The sequence below is a fragment of the Oncorhynchus mykiss genome, chromosome 16, assembly GCF_013265735.2.
Source record: "Oncorhynchus mykiss isolate Arlee chromosome 16, USDA_OmykA_1.1, whole genome shotgun sequence".
Taxonomy (NCBI): domain Eukaryota; kingdom Metazoa; phylum Chordata; class Actinopteri; order Salmoniformes; family Salmonidae; genus Oncorhynchus; species Oncorhynchus mykiss.
The window spans coordinates 51,909,265-51,921,193 of NC_048580.1; the positions used below are offsets into that span (position 1 = coordinate 51,909,265).

Sequence of the window (11,929 nt, forward strand, 5' to 3'; positions counted from 1 at the left end):
CTCTGGGTGTTTTGGTCCAACAGGTGCTAAATGAGGTGGTGGTGGACAGAGGCCCATCGTCCTACCTTTCCAACGTGGACCTCTTCCTAGACGGACACCTCATCACCACGGTACAGGGAGACGGTGAGTAGTAAACTCCTCAACCTGCTGCTACTGGTTTAAAGGATTACACCCCATCTGTTTTGGCTGCTTCACTTTTATTTCCCACTTAGATGTTTCACTAATATAATACACTTTTATTGTTAATGCAGCTCTGATTTTAAGTTGTATTAGAGTTTAGATGCTGTAACTGGTCGTCATACTGTTTGTGCTACTGCTTACTGCCTGTGTACAAGCCAAGAGTGCAAACAAGCACCAGTGGTACTGATGGTCTATTTGTGCTGCAGACTGTTGGACTGCAGCTCGCCTTGTTAGTAGAGCATAGACCAAACTATCCCATCTGTCCTTCACTACTGCCTAGTAATTCCCTCTCTGGAAGCCTCTCAGGGTCTGATGTATTTCCCTTGTCTTCGGTAATGGTTTACTGAGTTTTGGAAATGCTTTCAGCTTGTTGGTGTTTGTAGGCGTGTGTCACTTGAGTGTTTTTGCGGTTGTGCTTAAAGTAGTGTCTGTGTTGTCTCAGGTGTGATAGTGTCCACTCCCACGGGCAGCACGGCGTACGCGGTGGCGGCCGGAGCCTCCATGATCCACCCCAACGTGCCGGCCATCATGATCACCCCCATCTGCCCCCACTCATTGTCCTTCAGACCCATCGTAGTGCCTGCTGGGGTGGAACTCAAGGTAAACACACACATACAGAACCAGTCAAAAGTTTATTTTTACTGTTTTCTTTATTGTAAAATAATTGTGAAGACATCAACTATTAAATAACACTTATGAAATCATGTAGTGACCAAGTGTCTTGATGACAGCTTTGCACACGCTTGGCATTCTCTCAACCAGCTTCACCTGGAATGCTTTTCCAACAGTCTTGAAGGAGTTCCCACATGCTGAGCATTTGTTGGCTGCTTTTCCCTCACTCTGTGGTCCAACTCATCCCAAACCATCTCAATTGGGTTGAGGTCGGGGGATTTTGGAGGCCACGTCATCTGATGCAGCACTCATCACTGTCCTTCTTGATCAAATAGACCTTACACAGCCTGGAGGTGTGTTGGGTCATTGTCCTGTTGAAAATAAATGATAGTCGGCATGGCGTATTGCTACAGAATGCTGTGGTAGCCGTGCTGGATAAGTGTGCCTTGAATTTTAAATAAATCAGACTGTCACCAGCAAAGCATCATCACACCACCACCACAATGCTTCACAGTGGTAACCACACATGCAGAGATCATCCGTTCACCTACTCTGCGTCTCACAAAGACACCACGTTTAGAACCAAAAATCTCAAATTTGGACTCATCAGACCAAAGGACAGATTTCCACCGGTCTAATGTCTGTTGCTCGTGCTTGGGCCAAGAAACAAGTCTCCTTCTTATTGGTGTCATTTAGTAGTGGTTTCTTTGCAGCAATTCGACCATGAAGGCCTGATTCATGCAGTCTCTTCTGAGCAGTGGATGTTGAGATGTGTCTGTTATTTGAACTCTGAAGCATTTATTTGGCCTGCAATTTCTGAGGCTGATAACTCCAATGAACGTATCCTCTGCAGAGGTAACTCTGGGGCTTCCTTTCCTGTGGAGGTCCTCATGAGAGCCGTTTTCATCATGGCGCTTGATGTTTTTTGTGACCGCACTTGATTAAACTTTTAAAGTTCTTGACATTTTCTGGATTGACTGACCTTCATGTCTTAAAGCATTGGACTGTTGTTTTTCTTTGCTTATTTGAGCTGTTCTTGCCATAATATGAACTTAGCCCTATTTGGTAAAAGACTATCTTCTGTATACAACCCCTACCTTGTCACAACACAACTTAATGCATTTGAGCCAATCAGAAGGAAAGAAATTCCACAAATGAACTTTAACAAGCCACACCCGTTAATTGAAATGCATTCCAGGTGACTAGCTCATGAAGCTGGTTGAGAGAATGCCAAGTGTGCGACGCTGTCATCAAGGCAAAGGGTGGCTACTTTGAAGAATCTCAAATATAAAATATATTAGCATTTGTTTAATACTTTTTTGATTACTACATAATTCCATATTTTATCTTATTTTTTTATTTCACCTTTATTTAACCAGGTAGGCTAGTTGAGAACAAGTTCTCATTTGCAACTGCGACCTGGCCAAGATAAAGCAAAGCAGTGTGACACAGACAACAACAGAGTTACACATGGAGTAAACAATAAACAAGCCAATAACACAAACAAATCAATGACACAGTAGAAAAAAGAAAGTCTATATACAGTGTGTGCAAAAGGCATGAGGAGGTAGGCAATAAATAGGCCATAGGAGCGAATAATTACAATTTAGCAGATTAACACTGGAGTGATAAATGAGCAGATGATGGTGTGCAAAAGAGCAGAAAAGTAAATCAAATAAAAACAGTATGGGGATGAGGAAGGTAGATTGGGTGGGCTATTTACAGATGGACTATGTACAGCTGCAGCGATCGGTTAGCTGCTCAGATAGTTGATGTTTAAAGTTGGTGAGGGAAATAAGTCTCCAACTTTAGCGATTTTTTTTTTTAGTCTTTTTTTGTTTTTTTTGTTTTTTTGCAATTCGTTCCAGTCACTGGCAGCAGAGAACTGGAAAGGCAGCCAAATGAGGTGTTGGCTTTGGGGATGATCAGTGAGATATACCTGCTGGAACGTGTGCTACGGGTTGGTGTTGTTATCGTGAACTGAGATAAGGCGGAGCTTTACCTAGCATAGACTTATAGATGACCTGGAGCCAGTGGGTCTGGCGACGAATATGTAGCGAGGGCCAGCCGACTAGAGCATACAGGTCGCAGTGGTGTGTGGTATAAGGTGATTTGGTAACAAAACGGATGGCACTGTGATAGACTGCATCCAGTTTGTTGGAAGCTATTTTGTAGATGACATCGTCGAGGATAGTTATGATGTCTTCACTATTATTCTACAATGTAGAAAATGGTAAAAATAAAAACCCTTGAATGAGTAGGTGTCCAAACTTTTGACTGGTACTGTACATTCACGCAAATTCATACACAGACACATTCAACATAGACATGATCTATTTACCGCTCCTCTCCACAATCCTTTAGCATTTACTACTCCTCTCCAGAACACATTTGCGTAAGACAACACAGGCAATGACCGGTAAGAAATGATCAGTCTGACACACAGCTAGCACAATGCGTACCCTTCAGTTGTCACAGGTGATGGGAATTGCTTGTAATACACGCACACACACACACACACACACACACTTTAACAGAGCATTTTCTGCTGAAGACTTTTTGTTGTCTTTGACTGGTCGTTCTTCTGCTCCGTTTGTCACGCTCAGATCATGCTGTCACGTGACGCCAGAAATACGGCCTGGGTGTCATTTGACGGGAGGAAGAGACAAGAGATCTGCCATGGAGACAGGTGGGCAACCTTTTGACACCTCAATCACTGCAACCTCCCCTTAATTAAATTACCACCGAACATCAAATGCTGATGAACATGGAAGATAGCCTGACACACTTCCGCAAGTCGCCTGAATACACACAGTTATGTAATTATATTGACCCGTTTCATGGACTCAAGCCAAGAAGGTCATGTCACACGATGTTCAGTACAGGTTTTCCTTTATGTAGGCAGAGAGAATTATTCCTTGTTGCTAAAATGCTCGCAGCCAATTTCATTGATTTACTAGTAACAGCGTCAGTCTGTCATTTTCAAGTAATTTTTTGGATGATTGTGAATACCTGGCATGCCTCCCACTCAAGACTTGACGGTCTTTGCTCTTTATCTCCCTATTGTCTCATCTCCAGCATTACCATCACTACTTCCTGCTTCCCTGTTCCCTCCATCTGTTTCCGGGACCCCGTGAACGACTGGTTTGAGAGCCTGAGCCAATGTTTACACTGGAATGTGAGGAAGAAGCAGAACTACCTCAGCTCAGAGGAGGAAGAATTCTGAGGCCAACAAACTCGCCTCCTGGTGACGCTATGTTGACCCTTTGGGTGCGTTCCAGATATACAGATTCTGCACAGTTCACTGATGAAATCCGATCTTTATAATACCTGGACAAGTGTTTTAACATACTAGGATACGACGTCAACATGATATTTTGATATCCTATATCTGGAATGCACCCATTGACTTCAGTTGGATTCCATCGGGTAAATTTGCAACTAATATCCTCCAGAGATGGTTTGCATTATTTTGTTTTGGTTCTAGAATGAATCATCCCTTACTGTTAAGAATTTCACGCCCTTTGAAAAAGATTGTCGAAATTGCCTTTTTATGCCAACAGATAGTCTCACGGGTTAACTTAAACCTGGATTGTTTTCAGTCAGACAAAGTAATACTGAGCTAGGGATCAAAACCATGATATCAATCCTCCTGATAATGATTGTTAAAGTTGGCCCATGAGATATAATGTGGTCTGTTTTAGCACTTTGTCTATTGTTTCGTGGCGTCTTACAGGCTATCAGGGACAAACCTCGGCTCCTCTTAAACCATGAACGTTGTTTTGTTTAGCTTGAGCGACGTGAATGCTAAGGGGCTGCCAAGATCCTCAACATAGAAAACAGATGTCGTGACTATTGTCAGTGGGGTTGTTCATCAAGAACCAATGTTCTTGGAGATAATGGAGATAAGGAATTAAATGTATTTGTTTTTTATACAATCCCTAACAGAAAATTAGGTATTATTATTATTATTATTACTACTTCAGGAAAAGCAGAATAATTGCGTCTACTCTGCAATAATGAACTAAATGTGTAGATTGTGCCTTCAACTCATAACTATTACATAGATAATTGCTTATTAAGGTTTACATAACTTTAATTTTCTTAATCGTATTTACAGCTTAGTGCAAGTGTAGCATAATCATATCTTCAGTATTCCTCTCTCTGCAGTTTGTCTGCAGTGCAAGCCATTTGAGAAGCTTCAGTACATGTTCATCTTACGTTAACTACTCTGTCTACAACAACGTTGTAGTGTCTGACCATGTAAAATGCCAGAACAGTATGGAACAAACGTTAAGAACTAAAGTCCATTCCAGGTGAGATGAGACCACAACTTGATTGTATTCATTGCCTTTCACTGTAAAGCCATAGATCTACTATGTCATTCATTTCAAGGTAATTCCGTTGTTCACAACGAAGGGAGTTGTGATTCTACAGGGTTTTACCACCCAAGACAGGGGTAGGGCAACCCTGGTCCCGGAGTGCCGTGGATACCTCAGGTTTTTATAGTTTACGTATTTATATTTGCTTTAGACTTGAGAGGACAGGTAGATGGAATTTAGCCCATCAATGATATTGAATAATTGGCTCAGTTGGCGAGGTGATGAGTCTGGTGTGGTGCCTGGATGGACCTAAACCCTGCTGTGCCTGTGGCACTCCAGGACCAGGGTTGTCCGCCCCTGACCTATGGTGTCAGACTTATTGCAGTATGATGAGAGATTGAAGGCATTCCTATACCAGTTGTAGGTGTTGGCCTACCGTACCAAATGAGAATAATTCTCACCCCCTCTGACGGACCAGCTCTGAAATATCGACTTGATAATATAATAAAATATGATATGATGGTTTGAGGGTTTTTCTTCTTTCCTAATTGGCTTTTCGGGGGGTGGTAAAAGATACGATGTGATACAATTGACATGTTTTTCATATAACATTTTTATCAAGGAGTTATAATATAATATTTAACTATCAGATAGATGTTCATTTTAGAGACAACTAATTATAGTTTATATGAATTTAATACATTATGAATTTGCGTGTTAAATGTACTTGTTCGATGGGCAAGTGACGTTTTCCCCAATGGAAAAAGTGGTTTAAGCTCTGGATACCAGTGCACCACACTCTGCAAGAGGACCAGCTCACTCTTAACTAGTCAATCAATCATTCCTTTATTTTCTCATTTATGATGCTTCAATAAGATGTTTTTTTATATAGCCTATATGTTTATTAACCAGTTTGCACTGTATCATTGCTGAAATATAAATCTCTTTGGTACTTTTTCTATATTGATATCGTCTTAAGGCTTCAGTGCAGGTTAGTTTCACAATCTATTCTCTTAAAGTAGAAAAATATTAATTTCCTCTAACAATTGAGTTTGGAGTGGAGTCTGTTCATCAAGATTGAATGACAGTCCCTTCAGTTGTTAGGGGATATCGTTTTATAAGAGCAAACATTTGAAAGAAATGTGTTTGTCTTTATTTGCTACTATACTTCTCGTTTTTCAGTTAGTACAGTGTATCCTCTACTGAAGTAATGGCAGTCGTGGACTTTGCCTTACAAACCAGCCGATAGATAACGAAAGAACCAAGATTTTTACACTGAAATCATTTAAGCTTCCCCAATGTGATACCTTTATGGTTCCTTTTGGATGAAGGACCTTATTCCTATGATGCTTTCTATGTCAAGTCTAATCTTCAAGTGCTTCTCACTTTGTTTTGTAGACTTCTACATCTCTGTGGTCCTATAACTCTTTTGTAATGGTACGTTTTGTAAATATTGTTTCTGAAATGAATTCTGCTATTTTTCCAGAGCACTTTAATAAACAGAGAGCCAATGAATTGTCGGGCAAGTGTGAATTTATTTGTTTGGTATTATTGGTGTGCCTTGTTGAGACATTAATTTACTGCATGTTGGTTTCATCTGATGAATTTGAACCCTTTTGTAGGTGTCCAGGAACAAGGAAATAGAGAACACAACCTATGATTTATTACCCATTGAATATTTGAGGAAGTAATCTCTTTCCCAACAGTGCACTCCTCTTCCTGTATTTCTTTTCAAAATGAAGCAACAAAGGAGTTTACTGCAACGATTTTGTTTTGTAATTTTTAGAACCTGTAGCTTACAAAAACACAATGGGTGGTCAACCAAATTATTATCATAGTGCAGCAAAAAACCTAGATCACGTCAACGGGCTATCAACAATGTGAGCAACTTTTAATTGATATAAGGATTAATCAACTTCAAGATATTTCCTTTAAGTGCGTAGAAAATTGAAATGTCAAATAGTTAATACATTAATGTATATAAAAGAATAGGTCTTATTTACAAAGGATACATCTCAAATGCTAATAAAAAGTTGCCAGTATAAAACGTATCAGTCAATTACATAGATGGGGCTGTATTACAATACCACTGAATACTTGTTATTTATATTACTACAAGCATTACCACGGTAAGTGATCATTTGCTAAAAGGTTTATGGTAAAAGCAGCAGACCCTGAAAATAAAATAATTGTGCTGAATAACTGCATTGATTTAGTATTTCTGTAATTCTTTCAGTGATCAAAAAGTTGGATTGTGCATGCTGTGGCCAAGCATCTCACTATGTGTTGTAGGCACACTGAAGGGTAAGCATCGGCCACAATACTCCAGAAGTAGGCAAAATGTGGTGAAAAAGTAACCCTGTTTAGTACACTAGACTCGTGTAATAAATTATAACCGGTGGTGATGCTCAACAGCTATTATAAAATAATCAGTTTACAATGTTTTGCATGACATTCTTATGTCTGACACAGGCAGTGGAAGCCTCCAGTAAAAACAGACCAGTCAGATGGCCATTTGAGTGCATTTCTCTCCAGTTCCTAACTTCAAACATTAGTTAGAACCAGAGTTGTTACAAAATGATTGGGAAATTGTTACAAACAGCTAATCCGTCCTGTGTAACCGTAGCCATTTCCTTCTCACAAAAGCAATTTACTGCTTGTCTGTTAACACGAGAGAGAGAAACATAAGTACCCTGATTAGTTAGTCACACAAACTATTTTTCAATACAGTTTTCATACCCCAAATAAAAACAATCACCACCGCTGTGAAGGAAACAGGAAGTGTCGGTACAATTTTCTAAATGTTGACAGAATTTGTTGTCCCATGAACATTGTGTAATTTACTGATGGTAACTTGTCCCAAAGGGATATCGAATGTCAAACCAAATTGACCATGGGCATTACAATCGCATTGCTTGCAGCTGCACGCCGATTTGATTATTACTTGGGTGCTGTGGACATGTGGAAAGGGGCTGAAAGAAACTCAACCCAAGGAAAACTTACTTTACCCTTCATTCCGTGACCATTGTTTTTCCTAGCTCTGTTTTGAACAAGACTGACTTTATGATCCAAATGATCTTATTTACACTTTGTGGTCAATTTTCACATTATTAAATGTTAATGACTCAAATTGATGCCATATAGACCGTTTTCAAAAGGAAGTTGCTTTTTAGGGGCAGTCGCTCTAAGCCAGAAGTGTTTATGTGCACTATGTCATCATGCACAGCCTTTTATCCGCAACAAGTCAGTTTGATGGAAATAAACCAAAAAATTATGTCGCAAATTAGATGGAAACCTTCCAACAAAAACAAGTAGTTGGTCTATTTTTCGATTTCAGTCAGAGGTTCTCGGAATGACTGTTTTACTGTGCCCATAACAAAAATGTGTTTCTACAAATGATCCTTAAATGTGTCAAAATATTGTTTGAAGTCATGTTTGTGTGTCATCTATGAGCCTTGTTCTTGTCTAGCCTGAATATCCTGGACTTCCAGTGACTCCTCGTAAACAAGCAATGGAACAGGTGAAGGAAAAATAAGCTATACTCTACTCACTCCTGTCCAGGCCCTGGCCAGAGCTGCGCGCCAATCAGAAGAGAGCCCAGAAGAGCACGCCCTTGATCAGCACTGAGATCACTGCTCCTGTCACAGCAGCGGTCTCCAGTGTGTACGCCTTGTCCTGCCCCCAATGTGTACTGATCTGAAGTCAGAAGACTGGTCATTTGAAGTGGATCTCTGAACCAACCACATTTCCTCCAAAGACCTGATTCGGGATCAGGTCAACCATTGGCTTTACTCACCATGTACATCAGGTACAGGAAGTAGGCTACCTCTGGCACATTCTAAAACCTGGAACAAAGGATGGATAAACCTGTTATTGCGCCAAACCTGTTTTACATGAAGTATGCGCCTCATAAGTGAAACTCCAGTCTCCTTTTCACCTCTTAACACCTGATTTACTTAACAAAAGGCACATCTTAATAGGTGGTCCAGGTAAGTCATGACATTGCACAAGTGTGGGGGGTGGGGCTTTCCTCTTTTGTTCTCTATAGTGCTTCTATTGTTCCTCAAGCAAGGGGGGAGGCCGATAACATCATGGATTCCCATCAGACCAACTCCTTGAATGCCCTACTCCTTGAAGTTGCCTAAACACTTTTGCTCAAAATGTTGTTTTTTTTTAAGTCTTTAGTGGGTGTACTTTACTGTGTATATACTTGGAATCTTTAAAGGTTAACATTCTTTCCACCACCCTACCTTCTATTGAGTTCACATGCTTTATGCATAGTATTGTGTAATCTTGTATTGTGAGTTATTTCTGTACTGTTCTTTACATACTCACTGTTTATGCACTTGTAGCTGCTCATAATATTATGTTCAGTGCACGCACACCAATGATTCATTGTTTTTATTTTTTATTCTCTTGATACTTGTTACTCACAGCTGACAGACAAATCTCAAAACCAGCCCAAGGTTAAACCAACTACCTATCCAGTACACCTCCATCCCAAATACCCAGGTACCCTGAAGTCAATCATATACATCTGCACCACAGATCAAGTCCACACCGCGTTAGAATGACACCATCTGTTGGAAGACAATGGCTATCGGGTGCCAGATGTGTTATGATTCATGTGGAATGCGGCAGTAGTTCAAATGTAACCATGGAGGAGCACAGATTGAGCAGGAAGTACTGCTCCTGGATGGTCTCCAGAGCTCCGCCCACCCGGCAGACCATCATGTTGGGCCTCTGGAGGAGCAGCGTGGCGCACAGGACATGGGCCACCACGACCACACACAAGATGCATACAAACCGCACCTTCCACAAAAGCGCACACACAGGCCTTTTCTTAATTGCATACTCCTTGAGTCATCACTCCTCGTCTCCTCAAAACCTATTGGAGGAGAAGGTAAGAGGGGCGGTACCTCTGGCTTTCTCATCCAATGGGTTTTCAGAAGGAGATGAGAGGCCATCGAGTCACAACTGTCGCTACCAAAACAGTATCTGTGGCATAAAGACACCACAGTCATATATCTGGTCATAATTGAGCCATGTTCAGTAGGGAGAAACGTTTTGAAACAAGAAGTTACTACCTGAACTTGTCCAATGAGAGCTCAGATTGTTATTTTCCGTTGCAAAACGTTTTGCTATGGTGTACCGTACTGAACATGACCCTTTAAAAAGAGGTTGGTTTAATTTTGTACGTCCATATGCAACATACCACAAGCAAGTTATTTCTATCCTGGACTGGAAGCACCATGAAGTTGACCACAGTGCGCATCATGACCATCAACACACTGAGGACAAACACTATCAGCTACTGCCTGTTCTCCTACAGGATGCCCCTTGTGACGTATTACACAGTCTTTGGTGTTGGTGGCATAATCAGGATTTCACCATAGCACACAATGTTGACATGGGGGATGATCTGAGTCGGAGGTTGCATTTATTTTCTCTGGACTTTTCATCATGTGTTCATGTCTGCACACTTCTGCTTTCAGGAGGGGCGTAGGTGGCTGTTGATTAGGTCATAAGTTTCCAATCTGTTGTTATTGCCACTAATGTAAGTCACGCCACTTACAAATTCCAACCAGTTGGATGAGGGATACAGTGAAGTCGTCCTCATAGCTGTACTTTGCCTGTAGATGTTTGTCAGTGTGAGGGCCGGAGTGCCATCAAAGAGGCGATGAGGAAGCAGAAGTAAAACTTCAAGCATGAGAGCTCTGACCAAGGCTTTATCTCTAGGGTCAAGAGAAAGCAAAGCATATTGGCTTTGGTCCCCTCGCCCCTACCCGGGCTCGAACCAGGGACCCTCTGCAAACATAGACAATTGACACCCACGAAGCATCGTTACCCATCGCTCCACAAAATCTGTGGCCCTTGCAGAGCAAGGGGAACAACTACTTCAAGGTCTCAGAGTGAGTGAAGTCACCGATTGAAACACTATTAGCGCGCACCACCCCTAACTAGCTAGCCATTTCACATCGGTGACACTTAGGCCCTACTCAATCAAAACTGGGAAAATTCCTGAGTAAGACAGTCATTCTTCTTGTGCTGTGAAAATGTACGTTGCATTCTGATTCATGTGATAATATAAAAATGTGGCACTAAAGAACTTATCCAAAGCTTTTCTTGCAGTTCAGGAAGAATGTTGAAATGAATAAATGGTTAAATGTGACAAAAAGGTCTCTCTACTCCATGTATAAGGAGAACAGTTGGAACGTATACTGACCAGGCAACAAAGTGGAGGGATCAGTTCCTGGTGCCTTGGTCTCAGGTTTGGGGATGGAAGATCTGAGCCCTCCCATTGCTAAACAATGGACTGAAATAGGAATATACAGTATGTGGATATTAGTTACAGTACAAGATGGTAACAAGTCCATATGTGTATTGTATAGCTGATGTATAAAAATATGCTAATTGAACCACGATATTACTTAAATAAACATATGACTGTATGCTTTTATTCTGGTTTGGAGAAATGTGCACTGATTTGCCCAATTTTGGGTAATTTTACTAATTAGCACCCCTAGAGCATAATGTGTTGCGGAATACACCTTCAACGCCTTAATTACACCGTTAGTGTGTTTGTGCAAAATAGTACTCAGCATCATCTGGATATTTGTGCAACAAAAGTTCAACATTCACCTTCTTCCACCATTTATGTCAAGCCGTCTACGCATACAGTTTGACGCATAGGTTCGATAAATCCAACATATGCCCCACACAGAGCGCGCAACAACTGTCTCTGCAACGCAATGCTGCAAGGCAAACGCAGCGGTCCTTTGGAAATGAATGTACCTCCGATGATCAAGGCTAAC

At 41.1% G+C, this 11,929-nt stretch overlaps 1 protein-coding gene and 1 long non-coding RNA gene across 6 annotated transcripts in view; both read left to right on the plus strand.

Moving 5' to 3' along the window:
• Positions 1-6,629, plus strand: part of nadka (NAD kinase a) — a 40,754-nt gene extending 34,125 nt beyond the window's left edge. For 4 of the 5 annotated variants that reach the window (XM_021566332.2, XM_021566333.2, XM_021566335.2 and 1 more), the window contains 4 exons: positions 24-123; positions 623-780; positions 3,399-3,481; positions 3,871-6,629. In XM_021566332.2, coding sequence (XP_021422007.1) covers positions 24-123; positions 623-780; positions 3,399-3,481; positions 3,871-4,018 — 489 coding nt within the window. In that variant the 3' untranslated portion in view covers positions 4,019-6,629. Of the gene's footprint in view, positions 1-23; positions 124-622; positions 781-968; positions 1,013-3,398; positions 3,482-3,870 lie in introns of those variants that run through there. The other variant, XM_036947187.1, reaches the window with a different exon arrangement.
• A 232-nt stretch (positions 6,630-6,861) lies between these two features.
• Positions 6,862-10,955, plus strand: LOC110492224. Its single transcript, XR_002468977.2, has 3 exons — positions 6,862-6,994; positions 7,351-7,418; positions 8,676-10,955. It is a non-coding gene; the product is annotated as an uncharacterized LOC110492224 (long non-coding RNA).
• Positions 10,956-11,929: the final 974 nt, after the last annotated feature.